Here is a 19,912-nt window from a genome sequence, read left to right as displayed (position 1 = left end):
TTGGTTGTGTTTCAGATTATGTTGTGCCCAATAGAAATGAATGGTAAATAATGTATTGTGTCATTTTCAAATAAGAATGTAACGCTTGTCGTGGTTGGAAGAAGAGGAGGACCAAAGCGCAGCGTTGTAAGTGTCCATATTCAATTTAATAACTGAACACTAAGAATACAAAAATAACAACGTGAATGACACAAAACGAAAACGAAACAGTCCCGTATGGAGTAGTACACAGCGTTGTACCAGATCTTCAGTTTCTTGGCAATTTCTCTCATTGAATAGCCTTCATTTCTCAGAACAAAAATAGACTGATGAGTTTCAGAAGAAAGTTCTTTGTTTCTGGCCATTTTGAGCCTGTAATATAACCCACAAATGCTGATGCTCCAGATACTCAACTAGTCTACAGAAGGCCAGTTTTATTGCTTCTTTAATCAGAACAACAGTTTTCAGCTGTGCTAACATAATTGCAAAAGGGTTTTCTAATGATCAATTAGCCTTTTAAAATGATAAACTTGGATTAGCTAACACAACGTGCCATTGGAACACAGGAGTGATGGTTGCTGATAATGGGCCTCCGTACGCCTATGTAGATATTCCATAAAAAATCAGCCGTTTCTAGCTACAATAGTCATATCCAACATTAACAATCTCTACACTGTATTTCTGATCAATATGATGTTATTTCAATGGACAACATTTTTTGCTTTTCTTTCAAAAACCAGGACATATCTAAGTGACCCAAAACTTTTGAACGGTAGTGTAGGTCCAACCACGTAACTTTTGACTACTTTAAAACAGTATAAGCAAATTTGTCTAAACACCTTCAAATGGGGGGGACTAGATACATAAAGTGCTTTTATGTCTAAATAGAAAGTGACATTCTGTACTGTCTCCTCATATTAAACGTTTGATCTCAAATCCAAAATGCTGGAGTATTATTCAAACTTTTAGCTTCACTGTTCAAATAAATACATAGGGACTGTATACAATGTAACATCTGGCATAAAACTCTAATAATGCACTTTCAAGGGACAGTTTGTCAGTCGTGGGATAGGTAGAAATTGGGCATGTGGCCATACGTTTGAGCAAGCTGTGCCTCAGTGTAAACTAGTCAGATACACTCATCGCTGATACTATATCAGCTCACAACTTACCTTCACTAGACGATCCAGATAGGTCCATGATGACGTACACCCTCCCCTCAGGCTCCAAGTCAATCTGGGAGAGAAGAACGAAACAGAACAAACTGTCAGCTTTCATACTGGAGTAGAAACACTGAATATGAAGTATAGTATGGTATGGAAGCATGAAACCATTTCAGTGTTTGTAGAAAATTACGTAGTGTACAGCAATGTCTGACTCGTCCTCGTCCTCGTCCCCCCCCCCCTACCCCCACCCCACACACACACATCGTTCTCTCTGAGGGTACTGAGACTGCTACAGTAATGGCTAATATTCAGTATGGCCAGAGAGGAAGAGCTGAAGAGAGAGGGTCCCGTCAAAATCTGTCCACGTGATAAGCGATAAGCAGACCACCTGCCTTCCCTCCTTTGGGAAAACGACTCCCATTGTTAGGGTGGAAACAAGACCATCTCGTCATTACAGTATCTCTGGTATGGCTCTCAGGAGCTAGTGTGTGTGTGTGTGTGTGTGTGTGCGTGTGCGTGTGCAGTATTACAACGTGCATGCCCTTGGGTTGCTGAATACTGCAGTGTTTATATACTAAGACCAGGAAGAGTCCTGAGTGTGTTACATTGTAGCTTTGTGGACGGTATACATCCGTTCACCCACGGCCCTCTCTAAACCATACCCCCCACCCACACACACTCTCGCCCATCGATTGCCAAGCCTGAGCTCAAGTCCCTGGGGGCTCTACTGGGCATAAGCAGATGAGATTGAGTTATGGTGTGTGTGTGTGTGTGTGTGTGTGTGTGTGTGTGTGTGTGTGTGTGTGTGTGTGTGTGTGTGTGTGTGTGTGTGTGTGTGTGTGTGTGTGTGTGTGTGTGTTAGCTCATCTCATAAGAGAGAGTGGGCAGGGATCGCGGCGGCTGGGGCTCAGAGAGTTTCTACCGGCAGCAGCCGCCCACGGCCCATCCATAATCCCCTTCTGCACAGTGCACACAGACACACACACACACACACACAGACTGCACCCAGCAATTTCCTCATCTGGTCCTGTTCTGAGCACACACATTGCTGAGAATTGGTGCAATCTCCACCGCAGAGAGGACGTGGGCTTGGGCTAGATACGAGGTGAAGGAGGAGGCGCTAAAGTGACAAAATCCATCATTCTACCATAATGCATTCTAAAATGGGATATGGCAACATTTGCAGATGTCAGAACTAGGCTGCAGCTATAGGTGGCTTTCACAGATTATATGCTACAATTATATAGATATTGCAGCCTTCTCTAGCCACCCTAACACAATACAACACTCTAGCCTTCCTTCATCTCTCTCTCTTTCAGGTGCCCCAGATCCATCCATCAAACCCACAGCCAGCCCAGTAAATACAGCCCTTCTAGGGTACAGCAGTGCAGTACAGGACCCCCCCGCAGCCTGGGGTAAAGTGCAGAACAAATAGGGCCCACACATGTGAGGTGTTGACTGCCTTGCAATCTCTCTCGCTCCCTCTCTCTCCCTCCCTGGTAACCTGAGAAAGGTTCCGTGCCCCGGTGTAGTCGTCTGGAAGATGTGCAGTGTAAACAGACAAAAGGGAGAGAAAGACAGAGGAAGAGAAAGACGGAAGAAGAGAGACAGAGAGAGGGTGGAGTAGGCCTCTTCCCCAGCCTGCATGTTGGAACAATAGTCTTGAAGCAGTAGGTTAGACAATACATTCGTCTGTATTTGAGGCCACAGAAACACATAGAAATAGAACATATAGATAATAGATAGATCTCTACACTCTTAGAAAAAAAGTTATATCTAGAACCTAAAAGGAGAACCGTTTGAAGAAACCTGTTTGGTTCCAGGTAGTGGTTTATTGGTTTATTGGGATCCCTATTAACTTTTGCCGAAACAGCAGGTATTCTTCCTGGGGTCCACAAAAAAACATTAAACATGACAAGTAGAACCCTTTAGGTTCCAGGTAGAACTTTTTTGTGTTCCATGTAGAACCATTTCCACTGAGGGTTTTACATGGAACACAAGAGTTCTCCCTGGAACCAAAAAGGGTTCTACCTGGACAGCCGAAAAACCCTTTCAGGACCCTTTTTGCTAAGAGTGTACTACAGATGGATAGCCAAGAACAGGATGTCGGGCACTTTGTAGATCAGTGCTCTTGAAGTGCATTCTGTAGAATGCAGACTGTGAGAGGGACAAGTAGCCTATTCTTACTGCATAGTGCCTCCCCTCTCAGTGCTGTTGAGAAGGCCTCTGAGTGCTGCTCAGAAGATGATGTTGTTGTTCAGACGGAGTAGAGACAGAGCCATGGTGGAGTGGCGACATGTTTGTTATCCCGCCATGCGACCCCCGACTCCCCCCACCCCTGCCTCCTTTCCTGTGAGGTCACAGGACTCCATTCATCAACAGCCTTCTGGGCACGCTCAGTCTCACAGGTGCAGTGGCCACTAAATATAGACGCCAGCTAAGGAAGGAAAGGCTGAGTGTGTGTGTGTGTGTGTGTGTGTGTGTGTGTGTGTGTGTGTGTGTGTGTGTGTGTGTGTGTGTGTGTGAGTGAGTGAGTGAGTGAGTGAGTGAGTGAGTGAGTGAGTGAGTGAGTGAGTGAGTGAGTGAGTGAGTGAGTGTGTGTGTGTGTGTGTGTGTGTGTGTGTGTGTGTGTGTGTGAGTGAGTGAGTGAGTGAGTGAGTGAGTGAGTGAGTGAGTGAGTGAGTGAGTGAGTGAGTGAGTGAGTGAGTGAGTGAGAGAGAGAGAGAGAGAGAGAGAGAGAGAGAGAGAGAGAGAGAGAGAGAGAGAGAGAGAGTGTTTCTGTGTGTCCTGTGTATGTGAGTGGGTTCCAGAGAGAAAGCCAAATAGATGAGGATGTGAGTTGTGTATTTATATTTGTGTGGGTGTTTCTGTGGACTTGTATAGAACCACATCTTTATGCAGCAACAACAGTGCTTTACCACTATAGAGTGCCTTAGGCAAGAACAGTACATCATCTATTTTCACACTGAATATGTGTTTAAGTTGCAGTATATTACATCTGTAGATGCGCTATGCAATCTGGTTTCAGAGCTGGTCATGGGTGCACCTCAGCAACGCTCAAGGTCCTAAACGACATCATAACCGCCATCGATAAGAGACATTACTGCGCAGCCGTATTCATCGACCTGGCCAAGGCTTTCGACTCTGTCAATCACCACATTCTTATTGGCAAACTCGACAGCCTTGGTTTCTCAAATGATTGCCTCGCCTGGTTTACCAACTACTTCTCTGATAGAGTTCAGTGTGTCAAATCGGAGGGTCTGTTGTCCGGACCTCTGGCAGTGTCTATGGGGGTGCCACAGGGTTCAATCCTCGGGCCGACTCTCTTCTCTGTATACATCAATGATGTTGCTCTTGCTGCTGGTGATTCTCTGATACACCTCTACGCAGACGACACCATTCTGTATACTTCTGGCCCCTCTTTGGACACTGTGTTAACTAACCTCCAGACGAGCTTCAATGCCATACAACTCTCCTTCCGTGGCCTCCAACTGCTCTTAAACGCAAGTAAAACTAAATGCATGCTATTCAACCGATCACTGCCGGCACCTGCTCGCCCGTCCAGCATCACTACTCTGGACGGTTCTGACTTAGAATACGTGGACAACTACAAATACCTAGGTGTCTGGTTAGACTGTAAACTCTCCTTCCAGACTCACATTAAGCATCTCCAATGGCCTGGGACCTACTACCCTGTTTTGTCTTGCCAATTCACCCTCTGAATGGCACACATACACAATCCATGTCTCAATTGTCTCAAGTCTTAAAAACCCTTCTTTAACCTATCTCCTCCCCTTAATCTTCATACTCCAGAGTGGCGCAGTGGTCTAAGGCACTGTATTGCAGTGCTAGAGGTGTCACTAGAAACCCTGGTTTGTTCACAGTCTGTGTCACAACCAGCTGTGATCAGGAGTCCCATAGGGCGGCGCACAATTGGCCCAGCGTCGTCCAGGTAGGCCGTCATTGTAAATAAGAATTTGTTCTTAAACTGACTTGCAGAAAGACTGTTTAGCTAGGTACAACAGAATGAATCAGAAGACATTGCTTCTCATTCTAGTGCTGTGACAAATACACTCAGAATGCTTTGAATATCTTTGATTACTCATCCTATATATCAACCTCTTTAGGTGCAGCAGCACTCCTATACTCCTCGTAATGTGATGGCATCCCACAGGGCACACAGTGGTTGAACGTTTCCACGTCATTTCAATTCAATTACGCTGAACCAACGTGGAATAGATGCTGAATTTACGTCTTTGCCCAATGGGATTACATGTAGCCAGGGTGGGGGAGGGGAGGAGATGGCTAGGGGACCAGGAAATCAAATATTTTTTACTAAACTTTTTAAATAAATATAAGCAGTGTTTCTTAATCCTGGTCCTGGGGACCCAAAGGGGGGCACATTTTTGTTTTTGCAATAGCATTACACAGCTGAGTTTTAATGATCAACTCATCATCAAGCTTTGATGATTTGAATCAGGTGTGCGGTGCTAGGTCAAAAACTAAAATGTGCACCCCTTTGGGTCCCCAGGACCAGGTTTGAGAACCACTGAATTAAAGGAATTACAGTTCAAACCTTTTTTTGTATAATCTTACTTGTTTGTGTAATCAGAAAACTTCAAAAACAAGTATTGAAATTGAAATAGTAGGGGATATATTGTACATAGTACATACATATAAACAGATAGAAAAACAGACCGACAGATACAGCGAGAGAGATGAGATTCTTCTATAGTCATATTCAGCCTGTCAGTTGCTTTGTCTTTTCTGCCAGCCACCATATGCACAGACACTGATATGTCAGTGAGTGCTGTACTCTAAACACAAGACACATTCATCCCCATTCAATGTCTCCTTCCACCAAGGTCATAGTTCTGTGTTTTTATATTAGTTTGAAGATTTTTATTTGAAATTCAGTTTAGTTTCAGTTAGTTTTCTGATCTGATTTACACATTTTTATTTAGCTTACATTTCATGGTTTTTATATTATTTCATTTCAGTTTTAGTTTTTGTGTTCGGGACACATAAGTAAGTGTTAAGTGTTTTTTTTATGTCACTTCTTCATTTCACTTCATCTCAATATCTGCAACGTCATCTCGCTGAGTCTACCTTTCAATTCTAAAGTCAATCTCAATGTGACACGCCAGATTCAGAAGTTTGAAAACCGCATTAGAAAAAAAAGGTTGAAAACCCCATTCAATTTGAGTTCGTTTTGGAGTAAAATATCATATTTTATTTTTCTTCAGTTTTAGTTTACTACAATAACCTTGCTTTCCACACACACACACACACACACACACACACACACACACACACACACACACACACACACACACACACACACACACACACACACACACACACACACACACACACACACACACACAGAGTACACCCCAGAACCACACACATGCACCAGAAAATTAAATTGTATAGTTTAAATGTCCAATCCAGCTGTTTTTATCACAATATCAAATAATTTCTGGGTAACAATTAAGTACCTTACTGTGATTGTTTTCAATTAAAATGGTAAAAAAAGAAACCAAAACAGCTTCGTAGCAAACAGCAATTTGTCAAGTAAGAATTTTGCTAGGACTGTCTGGGAGTGGTGTGAGTGAGGAGGGAAAAATGAAAATGAGCTGTTTTTGGCAGAGAGGTTTGGAACTATTTTTTATTGGTATACTTAAACAATAAGGCAGGAGGGGGTGTGGTATATGGCCAATATACCATGGCTAAGGGCTGTTCTCATCATAATGGCATTATCATAATTTTCACAATTTCACAGTGTTATTCCAACCTCATAGTGTGGAAATATATATAAAACACAGGCTGCAATTCAATTTCTGTAGCTTTCGCTTCATCCGGCTCTCTCACTCTCCTTCTCACTGTGCCTCTATGTCAGTTAGTGCTGCAAAAACAATAATTTCTTATGACCCTAGCAGTGTGTGTGGGTGCTAATATCTGTCCTATTTCACACATGTACAGTTGAAGTCGGAAGTTTACATACACTTAGGTTGGAGTCATTAAAACTCGTTTTTCAACCACTCCACACATTTCTTGTTAACAAACTATAGTTTTGGCAAGTCAGTTAGGACATCTACTTTGTGCATGACACAAGTCATTTTTCCAACAATTGTTTACAGACAGATTATTTCACTTATAATTCACTGTATCACAATTCCAGTGGGTCAGAAGTTTACATACACTAAGTTGACTGTGCCTTTAAACAGCTTGGAAAATACCAGAAAATGATGTCATAGCTTTAGAAGCTTCTGATAGGCTAATTGACATAATTTGAGTCAATTGGAGGTGTACCTGTGGATGTATTTCAAGGCCTTCCTTCAAACTCAGTGCCTCTTTACTTGACATCATGGGGAAATAAAATGAAATCAGCAAAGACCTCAGAAAAACAAATTGTAGACCCCCACAAGTCTGGTTCATCCTTGGGAGCAATTTCCAAATGCCTGAAGGTACCACGCTCATCTGTACAAACAATAGTACGCAAGTATAAGCACCATGGGACCACGCAGCCATCATACCGCTCAGGAAGGAGACGCGTTCTGTCTCCTAGAGATGAACGTACTTTGGTGCGAAAAGTGCAAATCAATCCCAGAACAACAGCAAAGGACCTTGTGAAGATGCTGGAGGAAACAGGTACAAAAGTATCTACAGTAAAACGAGCCCTATATCGACATAACCTGAAAGGCTGCTCAGCAAGGAAGAAGCCACTGCTCCAAAACCGCCATGAAAAAGCCAGACTACAGTTTGCGACTGCACATGGGGACAAAGATCGTACTTTTTGGAGAAATGTCCTCTGGTCTGAGGAAACAAAAATAGAACTGTTTGGCCATAATGACCATTGTTGTGTTTGGAGGGAAAAGGGGTTGCTTGCAAGCCGAAGAACATCCAAACCATGAAGCACGGGGGTGGCAGCTTCATGTTGTGGGGGTGCTTTGCTGCAGGAGGGACTGGTGCACTTCACAAAATAAATGGCATCATGAGGATGGAAAATTATGTGGATATATTGAAGCAACGTCTCAAGACATCAGTCAGGAAGTTAAAGCTTGGTTGCAAATGGGTCTTCCAAATGGACAATGACCCCAAGCATACTTCCAAAGTTGTGGCAAAATGGCTTAAGGAGAACAAAGCCATGGTATTGGGGTGGCCATCACAAAGCCCTGACCTCAATCCTATAGAAGATTTGTGGGCAGAACTGAAAAAGTGTGTGCGAGCAAGGAGGCCTACAAACCTGACTCAGTTACACCAGCTCTGTCAGGAGAAATGGGACAAAATTCACCCAACTTATTGTGGGAAGGTTGTGGAAGGCTAGCCGAAACGTTTGACCCAAGTTAAACAATTCAAAGGCAATGCTACCAAATACAAATTGAGTGTATGTAAACTTCTGACCCACTGGGAATGTGATGAAATAAATCATTCTCTCTACTATTATTCTGACATTTCACATTCTTAAAATAAAGTGGTGATCCTAACTGACCTAAAACAGGGAATATTTACTAGGATTAAATGTCAGGAATTGTGAAAAACTGAGTTTAAATGTATTTGGCTGAGGTGTATGTAAACTTCCGACTTCAACTGTGTATTATATGCATGTGTGAATTGGAAATTCATTTTTTTACATATCCCAGCTCCCCCTCAGACACCCTCGGAGTGTGCGGTCACGGCCAGGGTCAGCCATGATCAACGGCAAGCCTGGAGCAATTATGGGTAAGTGCCTTGCTCAAGGGCACATTGACAGCTTTTCACCTTGTTGGCTCTGGGATTCGAACTAGTGACCTTTCGGTTACTGGCCCAACACTAACTGCTAGGCTACCTGTCCCCCTATACACACACACACACACACACACACACACACACACACACACACACACACACACACACACACACACACACACACACACACACACACACACACACACACACACACACACATTCTCCCTCCCTCCCAGGTCGGGGAGGCTGTTTTGTGAAAACACCTTGGGCTGAATGGCGTCTGTTAAAAGATGTTGACATATTTTCAGCAATCAACCATCAAACCCTGACCTGACTGGTTTCATGCCTCTCCCTGGCATTTTTCATCAGAGACCTCTTATCTTCTCGCCTGTTCCTTACTTCCCGCCATGTCCAACGACACCCTCCATCCCTCGCAATAAAGGAGCGATAAAGAGACACACGACTCCGTGTCTGTGGAAAAGCTCTTCAACTTTGCACCCCTCACCACCCTCATCTGTCTGTCTGTGTGTGTGTGTGTGTGTGTGTGTGTGTGTGTGTGTGTGTGTGTGTGTGTGTGTGTGTGTGTGTGTGTGTGTGTGTGTGTGTGTGTGTGTGTGTGTGCGTGCATCTATGCACAGTATTGAGTGTTCAGAGGCTGTGGTAAGTCGCCCAAAAATAAAGGCCATTGAGCACTCCTGCCTTCTTGTCAGAGTCTGACTAAATGAGGATTGTCTCTGGCAGTGTAGTATCTCTGAGTCTCCCTAAATGGGGATTGGCTCTGGCAAAGTGGAGTATCCCTGAGTCTGTCTAAATGAGGATTGTCTCTGGCAGTGGAGTATCTCTGAGTCTGTCTAAATGAGGATTGGCTCTGGCAGTGGAGTATCTCTCCTTCCTGATAAAGTGAAAGCACATGACAGGGCTGTTCTCTATGGCTCTGGCCCACCCAACACCGTGCTAGAGAGGGGATAGTATTCTGAGAAGAATATCCACTACTGCACACACACACACACACACACACACACACACACACACACACACACACACACACACACACACACACACACACACACACACACACACGCACACACTAACACAACTGCATACAGTATTTGTGGCTCATTCATAGTGCTACAATGAGTCACACATTGAATAGTTCTTAGTTACAGTTTCTAGGTAATTTTCTTTTTCCTTTTTCTGTTTATTCTATTTGGTCTTTCTAGTCTGTTTATCGCTATTGTCAAAAACTGAATGAAGGGAACTGGGAGAGGGAGAGACAAAGAGGGGGGATAAAGAATGGATGAGACAGAGAGAGAGGGAGGGAGAGAAAGAGAGCGAGCGAGAGAGAGGGGGGGGGGGGCAAGGTTACAGGAGCAGGGAGAACACAGAGCACATTGTGTTTTATCTCTGGCCTCAGTGACAGTGTGCACCCGAAGAGTGACACACACCAGAGCCTTCTCTCACACACACACATACACAGACACACTTAAAAAAACACACACGCCCTGTGAAACACACAAACACATTGAAAAGCACTCATACACTCACCAGAGCCCCCTATGAATCCTCACAGAGACACACACGTGTATTGTGATATAGAATGTATCATTGCAATTTCAAATACTGTAGTATTTCTTTATGGTAATCACATTCAGTTAGAAAGGGATGCATGTGAAATTCAACCAACTGAGTTTATGTGGTAGTGACCTCTTACCCAGATTAGCCTTGGCAAGAAACCCTTTTCAAAGCGTCAATCAATCATAATTTGCAATTAGCGATCAAGGCACAGGCTATACAAGTGAAACAGTACAACTGCTGTCTAAAAAACAACAGCTATCACGCATGGCAGGCAATACTTTAATTATAGTAGGATGATTCAGAATACAGACCCCATGAATATCTGTTTATTTTCTGTTGGAAAACAACACTTTTTGTATAGATTTTTTATTTAACATTTATTTAACTAGTCAAGTCAGTTAAAAACAAATTCTTATTTACAATGACAGCCTACCCCGGCCAAACCCTCCTCTAACCCGGACGACACTGGGCCAATTGTGTGCAAACCTATGGGACTCCCGATCACGGCTGGTTGTGATACAGCCCGGGCTTAAACCCGGGTCTGTAGTGATGCCTCTAGCACTGAAATGCAGTGCCATAGACCGCTGTGTCACTCAAGGAACCCACATGTTGTAAAGGAGGAAATAAACTGTAATGTACAGCCAACTGATTTGCAATCGTAAGCCTTTAGTGTGTGTATATCTGTGTTTGTGTGCGCACACAGATCAAAACTGGGGATGGCAACACAGAAATGACTCTGGTGATATGCTGAAGGAAAACTGCAGCAGTGTGTGCAGTGAAAACACACGCCCAGTTGCACACAAAGTCAAAGGAAGAGCGAATAAAACACCAAATTTTAAATTGTTTACATTTCAAGCATGTCTCCGGGGTACTTTTTCAAACAGCACTTCACTTCAAAGTCAATTAGTGTGATGAAGACGTTTCTATTAGCATGGAACAAAATTCCAACATCATCTCAACCCTAACACACACGCAAACACAGTTCTACAAAACAGACATACACACTTGAGACCCGGGGAGCTTGCCTCAGTGGACCCTCTGAGAGATACGCCTGGAGATGTTACACACACACACAAACACGGATGGGCGCACGCACACACCACTAACTGAAACACACAATCTGGCCACCCTGCTGTGTGTCAGCAGAGAGTAGTTCAAGGTTGGGGATTGGCCTGGCTCCTGCAGCTAATGCACTCACACCAGCCAGAACAGAACAGAACAGAACAGAACACAACTCTAGAAGCCAAGACTGGGCCTGCATCTAAACACTAGGGACAGGAGAAGCATACAAGACAAACATACACACATACAGTTGAAGTCGGAAGTTTACATACACTAGGTTGGAGTCATTAAAACTTGTTTTTCAACCACTCCACACATTTCTTGTTAACAAACTATAGTTTTGGCAAGTCAGTTAGGACATCTACTTTGTGCATGACACAAGTAATTTTTCCAACAATTGTTTACAGGCAGATTATTTCACTTATAAATTCACGGTATCACAATTCCAGTGGGTCAGAAGTTCACATACACCAAGTTGACTGTGCCTTTAAACAGCTTGGAAAATACCAGAAAATTATGTCATGGCTTTAGAAGCTTCTGATAGGCTAATTGACATCATTTGAGCCAATTGGAGGTGTACCTGTGGATGTATTTCAAGGCCTACCTTCAAACTCAGTGCCTCTTTGCTTGACATCATGGGAAAAGGCCTCAGAAGGCCTCAGAAAAAAAATTGTAGACCTCCACAAGTCTGGTTCATCCTTGGGAGCAATTTCCAAATGCCTGAAGTTAACACGTTCATCTGTACAAACAATAGTACGCAAGTATAAACACCATGGGACCACGCAGCCGTCATACCGCTCAGGAAGGAGACGCGTTCTGAACGTACTTTGGTGTCCTATATCAACATAACCTGAAAGGCCGCTCAGCAAGGAAGAAGCCACTGCTCCAAAACCGCCATAAAATAGCCAGACTATGATTTGCAACTGCACATGGGGACAAAGATCGTACTTTTTGGAGAAATGTCCTCTGGTCTGATGAAACAAAAATAGAACTGTTTGGCCATAATGACCAGCGTTATGTTTGGAGGAAAAAGGGGGAGGCTTGCAAGCCTAAGAACACCATCCCAACCGTGAAGCACAGGTGTGGCAGCATCATGTTGTGGGGGTGCTTTGCTGCAGAAGGGATTGGTGTACTTCACAAAATAGATGGCATCATTAGGAAAGGAACATTATGTGGATATATTGAAGCAACATCTCAAGACATCAGTCAGGAAGTTAAAGCTTGGTTGCAGATGAGTCTTCCAAATGGACAATGAACCCAAGCATACTTCCAAAGTTGTGGCAAAATGGCTTAAAGACAACAAAGCCAAGGTATTGGAGTGGTCATCACAAAGCCCTGACCTCAATCCTATAGAAAATGTGTGGGCAGAACTGAAAAAGCATGTGCGAGCAAGGAGGCCTACAAATCTGACTCAGTTACACCAGCTCTGTCAGGAGGAATGGGCCAAATTTCAAGCTTGAAGCTTGAAGCTTGTGAAAGGCTACCCGAAACGTTTGACCCAAGTTAAACAATTTAAAGGCGATGCTACCAAATACTAAATGAGTGTATGTAAACTTCTGACTCACTGGGAATGTGATGAAATAAATAAAAGCTGAAATAAATCATTCTCTCTACTATTATTCTGACATTTCATATTCTTAAAATAAAGTAGTGATCCTAACTGACCTAAGACAGGGGATTTTTACTAGGATTAAATGTCAGGAATTGTGAAAAAACTGAGTTTAAATGTATTTGGCTAAGGTGTATGTAAACATCCAACTTCAACTGTACATACATACATACAGTACATACATACACACTCTTCTCACCCCTCAACACACTCTGTCCTCTTCCACAACCAGCCAGAGAGTCCTAATTATACCTCATTACCCCAGCAAGGCTGACCTGTTTGGAGATACGGTGTGTGTGTGTGTGTGTGTGTGTGTGTGTGTGTGTGTGTGTGTGTGTGTGTGTGTGTGTGTGTGTGTGTGTGTGTGTGTGTGTGTGCCCTACTGCGTATGAGAGCAATGCTTTTTGGGTGGGGTGAGGGAGGCCATCCATTAATAGCAGTGTAGAACCGTGACTATAGGACCTAGGTCTTCAGAGGGACCAAAACTCTTCCAATACGTTGAATCAAACTCAAAAATCAAGAATATAACATATAAATATATATAAAACATAGCATCACTCAAAAAGCCCGACATGATATGTTCTGTAGTCAGACCATTCTAGTTCTACAGAAGGGGGAGCAATGCTTTTTTATGACATTATGAATGAATGAAACAGGCCTGGCCGCGCTTCAGCTTGCAGCACACACAGAGACAGAACCGGCATGGACCCAACATGATTACACAACTCATGGAAGCCAACATCACTATCACACTATCACCAATAGCGACAACAACAGTGTCACATCAAAGGTGACAGGCTCATGGTGCTGAAAGGACTGCAACCTTAATACCTGTGCACTTCATGGCGCTGAAGGAGAGACCATTTTGGTCAAACACATAGACACGGCTGATAGACAGGAGACAGCAGTCACACACAGCATCATGTTAAAGAATAAGGAGCCCATTAACTCCAGTAGGCCCCATGAAATCATGACAATACAAAAGCTCAACTACTTAATGTCCAAAATGAAATTAACAAACCAGCTATAACTTCCCATTGCAAATATATTTGATCACGTTCATCATACTAACCGGAGATCTAAAGTTTAAATGCAACCATGCTTTACAGTCAATATTTTCAAAGAGATAGCCTAGCTAACAGCAAGAGATAGCCTAGCAAACAGCAAGAGATAGCCTAGCTAACAGCAAGAGATAGCCTAGCTAACAGCAAGAGATAGCCTAGCTAACAGCAAGAGATAGCCTAGCTAACAGCAAGAGATAGCCTAGCTAACAGCAAGAGATAGCCTAGCTAACAGCAAGAGATAGCCTAGCTAACAGCAAGAGATAGCCTAGCTAACAGCAAGAGATAGCCTAGCTAACAGCAAGCCAGCTGCAACAGAAAACTGTGCCACGAACCAGATGATGATCATTTGTAGACTAAGTTTGAAACTGGAGTAAAAAGTACATAACTTTCTTTAGGAATGTAGTGAAGTAAAAGTTGTCAAACATATAAATAGTGAAGTACAGAAACCCCCAAAAAACTACTTAATTAGTACTTTAAAGTATTTTTACTTAAGTACTCTACACCACTGCTGTTTTATGAATTCATGATCTCTTGTGCTCTCAATAGTGACATGTCCAGACCTTTGAGAATCACTTTTTTTTTACGGCCACACCCATTGCAAGTCAAAATGCCATTGGTTCATTCCACTGTCACTCCAACATTCTGCTTTCATACAGTTGAATGACAGCATCTGAAGGCCTAGCCAATGGCTACCTTACACCACCAAAGAAAATCCTGATTGGATACATTTTTCTATTGCGTATTAACCCTTCTCTTTCCAACACAAACTGATGAGATTAAATCAGAAAATTATTACTATTATTGTAAATATGTAATAGAAATATAGGCCTTATCTGAAGGCCTAGAAGGCTCTGACGGTTCCTCACCGATTAAAAGAGTAAACTGTTAAATATTCAATAAGCTCTCTTTGCACACACACCACATACAAGCACACACCACATACAAGCACACACACACACACACACACACACACACACACACACACACACACACTCTCTTCTGTCAGTGGCCACTCATCCCTGTCCCCCTCGACAGCCATGTCAGTCTTTCACTAATTTGTCCCTGCTGAATAAATAATGCAGCACCTTTTGCCAGAGAGCAGCTCAAGTGACTGGACAGCTATCTGCTCGAAATCAGGCGGACCCTAAAGACATCTGAGGAGTAGACAAATAATACACAGTGCTGACCACAAACTAAAATCCCAACATTTTGCAGAAAATAAACAATGGCCGCCATTGTGGCCTTACAAAAAAGGTCTGTAGCTTCACATAACACTGATCGGAAAACACTGGGTTAGGTGAAAGCAGAATGGAATATGTCCACAGGAAATGTGCTTTCACCTATCCCATTCTTTAACATCAGAGATGAAAGACAAGGAGATTAGGAGAGAAAACCACTTTAGACTATTAAGACGCACCCAAGAGATGGACCCCTCCCTGTCTGTCTATGGGTTTCTAACCACATGCCTGTGACATTTACTTCCTCGTCTGCCCAGCATCACAGACGCGGGCTGTCCAATACTTCAGAGATGAAAAGCCAACGTGTCAGTCATACTACCACACTACTGATTGACACTGCCAGCCAGCTGCTTTCCAGGAAGACACTCTTTCACTTGCATTTGCAATGTAAACATGTGTTTCCCCTGCCAATAAAGCCCTTTGAATTTAATTTAATTGAGGGGGGGTGACACATCCGTTGATGTCACGTTGAGCTCCAACTGCTCCACAATGTCATGTTGCTGTTGCGAGCTAAAATGTAATCTTGGATTAATTTCCTCTGAAACTGAATTATAATCCTGTAAAGTGAGTGGTTTTAGAGCACAACCTGGCAGGTGTTGGCGGGACAGTGGGGACAGTCACAGGGCGATGGAGATGTCAGTTATATAAGTGAGAACAGGACATAAGCCTGTTCACACACTGAAAAGAGTGAATAGATGATTAGGCCTGTATGCCTTTAGTGTGATGCTCTATAGTGTACATTGCTCCCCCACGGCAAGCCCAGCCCAGACCCAGGAGACCCTCTGGGTGTGTCTGTCAGTGCAGGCTTTCTGAGGGCGATGGGGGAGTGGAAACCAGGCCTGTCCATTAAGCTGTTTGGCTAATTACAGTTTCTCGTTAGTGTGAGACCTGGGAACCTGGAACAGATTCCATGATACAGGGGATCAAATAGTGCATGGACTCTCTCTGTCCTTTCTCCTCTCTCGCATTCTGTTCCACAATCCATCCTTTCCTCCTTCTCTTAATCTCTTTCTCGCTCTCTCTTCCCTCTCTCTCCTCCCGCTCTCTCCATCTCTGTCATTTCACACTGTTCCCCAATCCTTCCTTTCCACTCTCTTTCTCTCTCTGAGTGAGAGGTAGTCCTCCCACTCCCATCTGTCATCACTGTTTCCTCAGCACAGCACTGACCATTCACACAAGACATGAATGCCATTGCCAAAATTCACACACAACACACACATTAGCCAAATCTGTACGTCCAGCAAAGGAATGTATCTGCATAATACAGTGTGTGTATGACTAGAAACTGCTAAGTGCTTTTATCATACAGACAAATATTCAAGATATACACGTATGTCAGAATTTATTTTAGAGAATGTTATCATATGAAGCCTTCCTCTAAGGTTATCAACTCCCACACATACCTCAGTCTCTCTCTCTCCATCTCTCTCTATTCCTCCATCCATCATCTTCCTATCCTCAGCGTGAAAGTAGGAGAGTGGTATGAGCCACCCACATCCATCTGCCATCACTACTTCCTCCAACCCTGACAATTACCATACAGACCAGAGTTTCCGTTAGCCGGTAATTGCTGTCTTTTGGCCACCCCAAAAAATGAAAAGCCGATAAATAAAATTGTTGCAGGCCAAATTGACCGGGAGAAAAAACAACATTAGGCAGACTATCAGCGAGTCACCCACCACTTGACAATGTGAGCTGGAGGCAGAATGTATTTTAAAACATACCTAATTGTTTGAAACCTGAATGTTTTATTTCATATTATGAGGCATGTCTTACCTTGCTTGAAAATCCAACCACAGAAATGTGGAGGAAATTATTTTATAAAGACTTCATAGGCGGCGCATGAGTTTCAAGTTTGGGGAAGCATACAATTTATCCTACCATTTCCACCAATCTGCGTGTCAGTTATGATTTTCATATGTGCATTCATTTCAATAATACTGTTTTCGTTTCTCAAAATCATTGTCACGTGGTTAATCATAAAAACGTAATTAAAATGATCAAATATCAAAGTTAAAATTCAACTAACGTGAGAGCACCAGCCTCTGCCATTTGGACACATACACCTTAATCATTGGTGGCTAGATAGCATAAATGAGCGCATGGAACTCAGAGATGGCCAGTGCAGCCGTTGGCCTACAACTTCCATTGTCAACTAAGTAAAAATACATAAAGCCCACAAATAAAAACAGCAGAAAATATATTCTGTTCTTTCAATCACATTCATCTCTCTACTCATTCTGTCTGCCTCCCTTTCTATTTGTCTTGACTTGAGCTATCACTAGTGAAGTGCAACATTGTATACCTAGCCTATTCCAGGCCCTCAGAGTTTCCCACTCCAGTTTTTTTTTTTTTTTACTCTGTTTATTAAGTTATACACACACACAGACAAGACAAAGCAATATAAATAATATACTCAACTAGAAAAAATACAAATAATACATTAAAAAAATAGCTTTAAAGATACCATACTTTAGACAAGTTAAACACACCAGGCAGAAGGCTACAAAGGTTAAAGGGCAATCTATAGTACAGGGACAGAGCAAACACCTCACCATTGTTCCTGTAAACAGTCAAGGGATGGGGTGGAGAAATGCAACCACTCACAGACAGTCAAGGCCAGAGACCGACCATCCACTGGACCAAAAATAAAAAGTTTACAATGCTTTAAAATAAAAAATGAATAATAATAATTTTATGTAGGCGTGGACAAAATTTAAAAATAAAAATAACTGGGAAAAACAAGCTCACACCTTAGTCTCTGTAAGGGTTGTCCTCCTCCTCTTCGGATGAAGAGGAGGAGTAGGGATTGGACCAAAGCGCAGCGTGATAAATTGACATAATGAAGTTTATTAAAGTAAAGAAAAAAAAACGAAAACACTTCAACAAACTACAAAATAATAAACGAACGTAGACAGACCTGAACTATGAGAACTTACATAAAACACAAAGAACGCACGAACAGGTACAGACTACAAAACGAACGAACAAACCGAAACAGTCCCGTGTGGTGCAACATACACAGACACAGAAGACAATCACCCACAAACAAACAGTGTGAACAGCCTACCTTTATATGGTTCTCAATCAGAGGAAACGTCAAACACCTGTCCCTGATTGAGAACCATATAAGGCTAATTACCACTAACCTAAACATAGAAACACAAAACATAGAATGCCCACCCCAACTCACGCCCTGACCAACTAAACACATACAAAATTAACAGAAAACAGGTCAGGAACGTGACAGTCTCTGCCCGGGCAAGATGAACAAGGCATCCGCAGGTCACAATCAATAAGCACATCAACCTTAATACCCACCCCCCCACCCCAGATAAAACACAGAGAAATGCTCATCCAACCCCTAAGTCACAGGGGGGTCAAATACAGACTTATTTTGGTTTTAATAGGAATGCCATCAGAGGATGGACTGTTTAAAGTAAGACCGGAATGGAGCCCAAGCCTCATTAAACAGTTTGGGGTTCCCACGTGAATTGAATTGAATTTTTTCTAGTTTCAGAGAGCACAAAAAATCTCTCACCCAATATTTATAAGATGGGGGAGCTGCCATCTTCCAGTTCTGTAGTATTAGCCGTCTAGCTAAAAGAGTTGTATAAGCAACAGTGTCCGACTGGATTCTTGACAGGGGGGTACCTATGGGCAGTACTCCAAAAAGGGCTGTAAGGGGAGAGGGATCTATAACAGTGTCATATATATCAGAGAAACATTTAAATATTAATTCCCAGAAACCTGACAGTTTATGACAGCCCCAGAACATATGCAACAGTGTGGCTGGTTCAATTTTACATCTGACACAGGTAGGATCAAAATCAGAGAATATTCTTCCAAGTCTGGCCCCAGACCAGTGGATACGGTGAACCACCTTGAATTGAATGAGGCTGTGTCTAGTGCTAAAAGAGGACGAATGCACCCTGCGCAGCACAGATTCCCAGGTGTCTTCCCCAAGTTCCTCCCCCAAATCCTTTTCCCATCGAGTCTTTAAAGGCACCAAAGAAGGGTTCTGTAAGTCATGAATGATTGCATATACATCTGAAATTGCGCCCCTAGGAAGCTTGTTCAGCTCCAAGATGCTCTCTATAGCTGTATTCGCAGGCCTATGGGGAAATTCAGGTGTGTTAGCTCTGACAAAGTTCCTAGTCTGGAGATAGCGGAAAAAGTGGGATTGGGGGAGGTTGAACTTTTCCTGTAGCTGAGCAAAAGAGGCAAATGTATCATCAAAGAATAATTGGGCTAGTGAGGAGATGCCTAGTGAGTGCCAGATGCCAAAAGCCCCATCATTCAAAGATGGAGGAAATAAAATGTTCTGATTGATTGGCCCTGATAGAGAAAAGCCTCGGAGGCCAAAGGCTAAACGGAACTGATTCCAAATTTTAAGAGACTGCTTTACAATTGGGTTGACACACCTTTTGCCTAGGGACACTGGGAGAGACGAGCACAACACAGAAGAAAGTGCAGCAGGTTTACACG

The 19,912-nt window shown here is 43.0% G+C and overlaps 1 protein-coding gene across 1 annotated transcript in view; it reads right to left on the bottom strand.

Moving 5' to 3' along the window:
* The window catches only part of LOC120029376 (protein kinase C epsilon type-like), a 128,281-nt gene that overhangs the window by 84,060 nt on the left and 24,309 nt on the right, over positions 1 to 19,912 (bottom strand). The window contains exon 2 of the mRNA XM_038974602.1: positions 1,152 to 1,215. Coding sequence (XP_038830530.1) covers positions 1,152 to 1,215 — 64 coding nt within the window. The remainder of the gene's footprint in view (positions 1 to 1,151; positions 1,216 to 19,912) is intronic.

This window comes from Salvelinus namaycush, chromosome 35, assembly GCF_016432855.1.
Source record: "Salvelinus namaycush isolate Seneca chromosome 35, SaNama_1.0, whole genome shotgun sequence".
NCBI lineage: Eukaryota > Metazoa > Chordata > Actinopteri > Salmoniformes > Salmonidae > Salvelinus > Salvelinus namaycush.
Note: the sequence above shows the minus strand (reverse complement) of the source record. Positions and strands in the feature narration are given on the sequence as shown.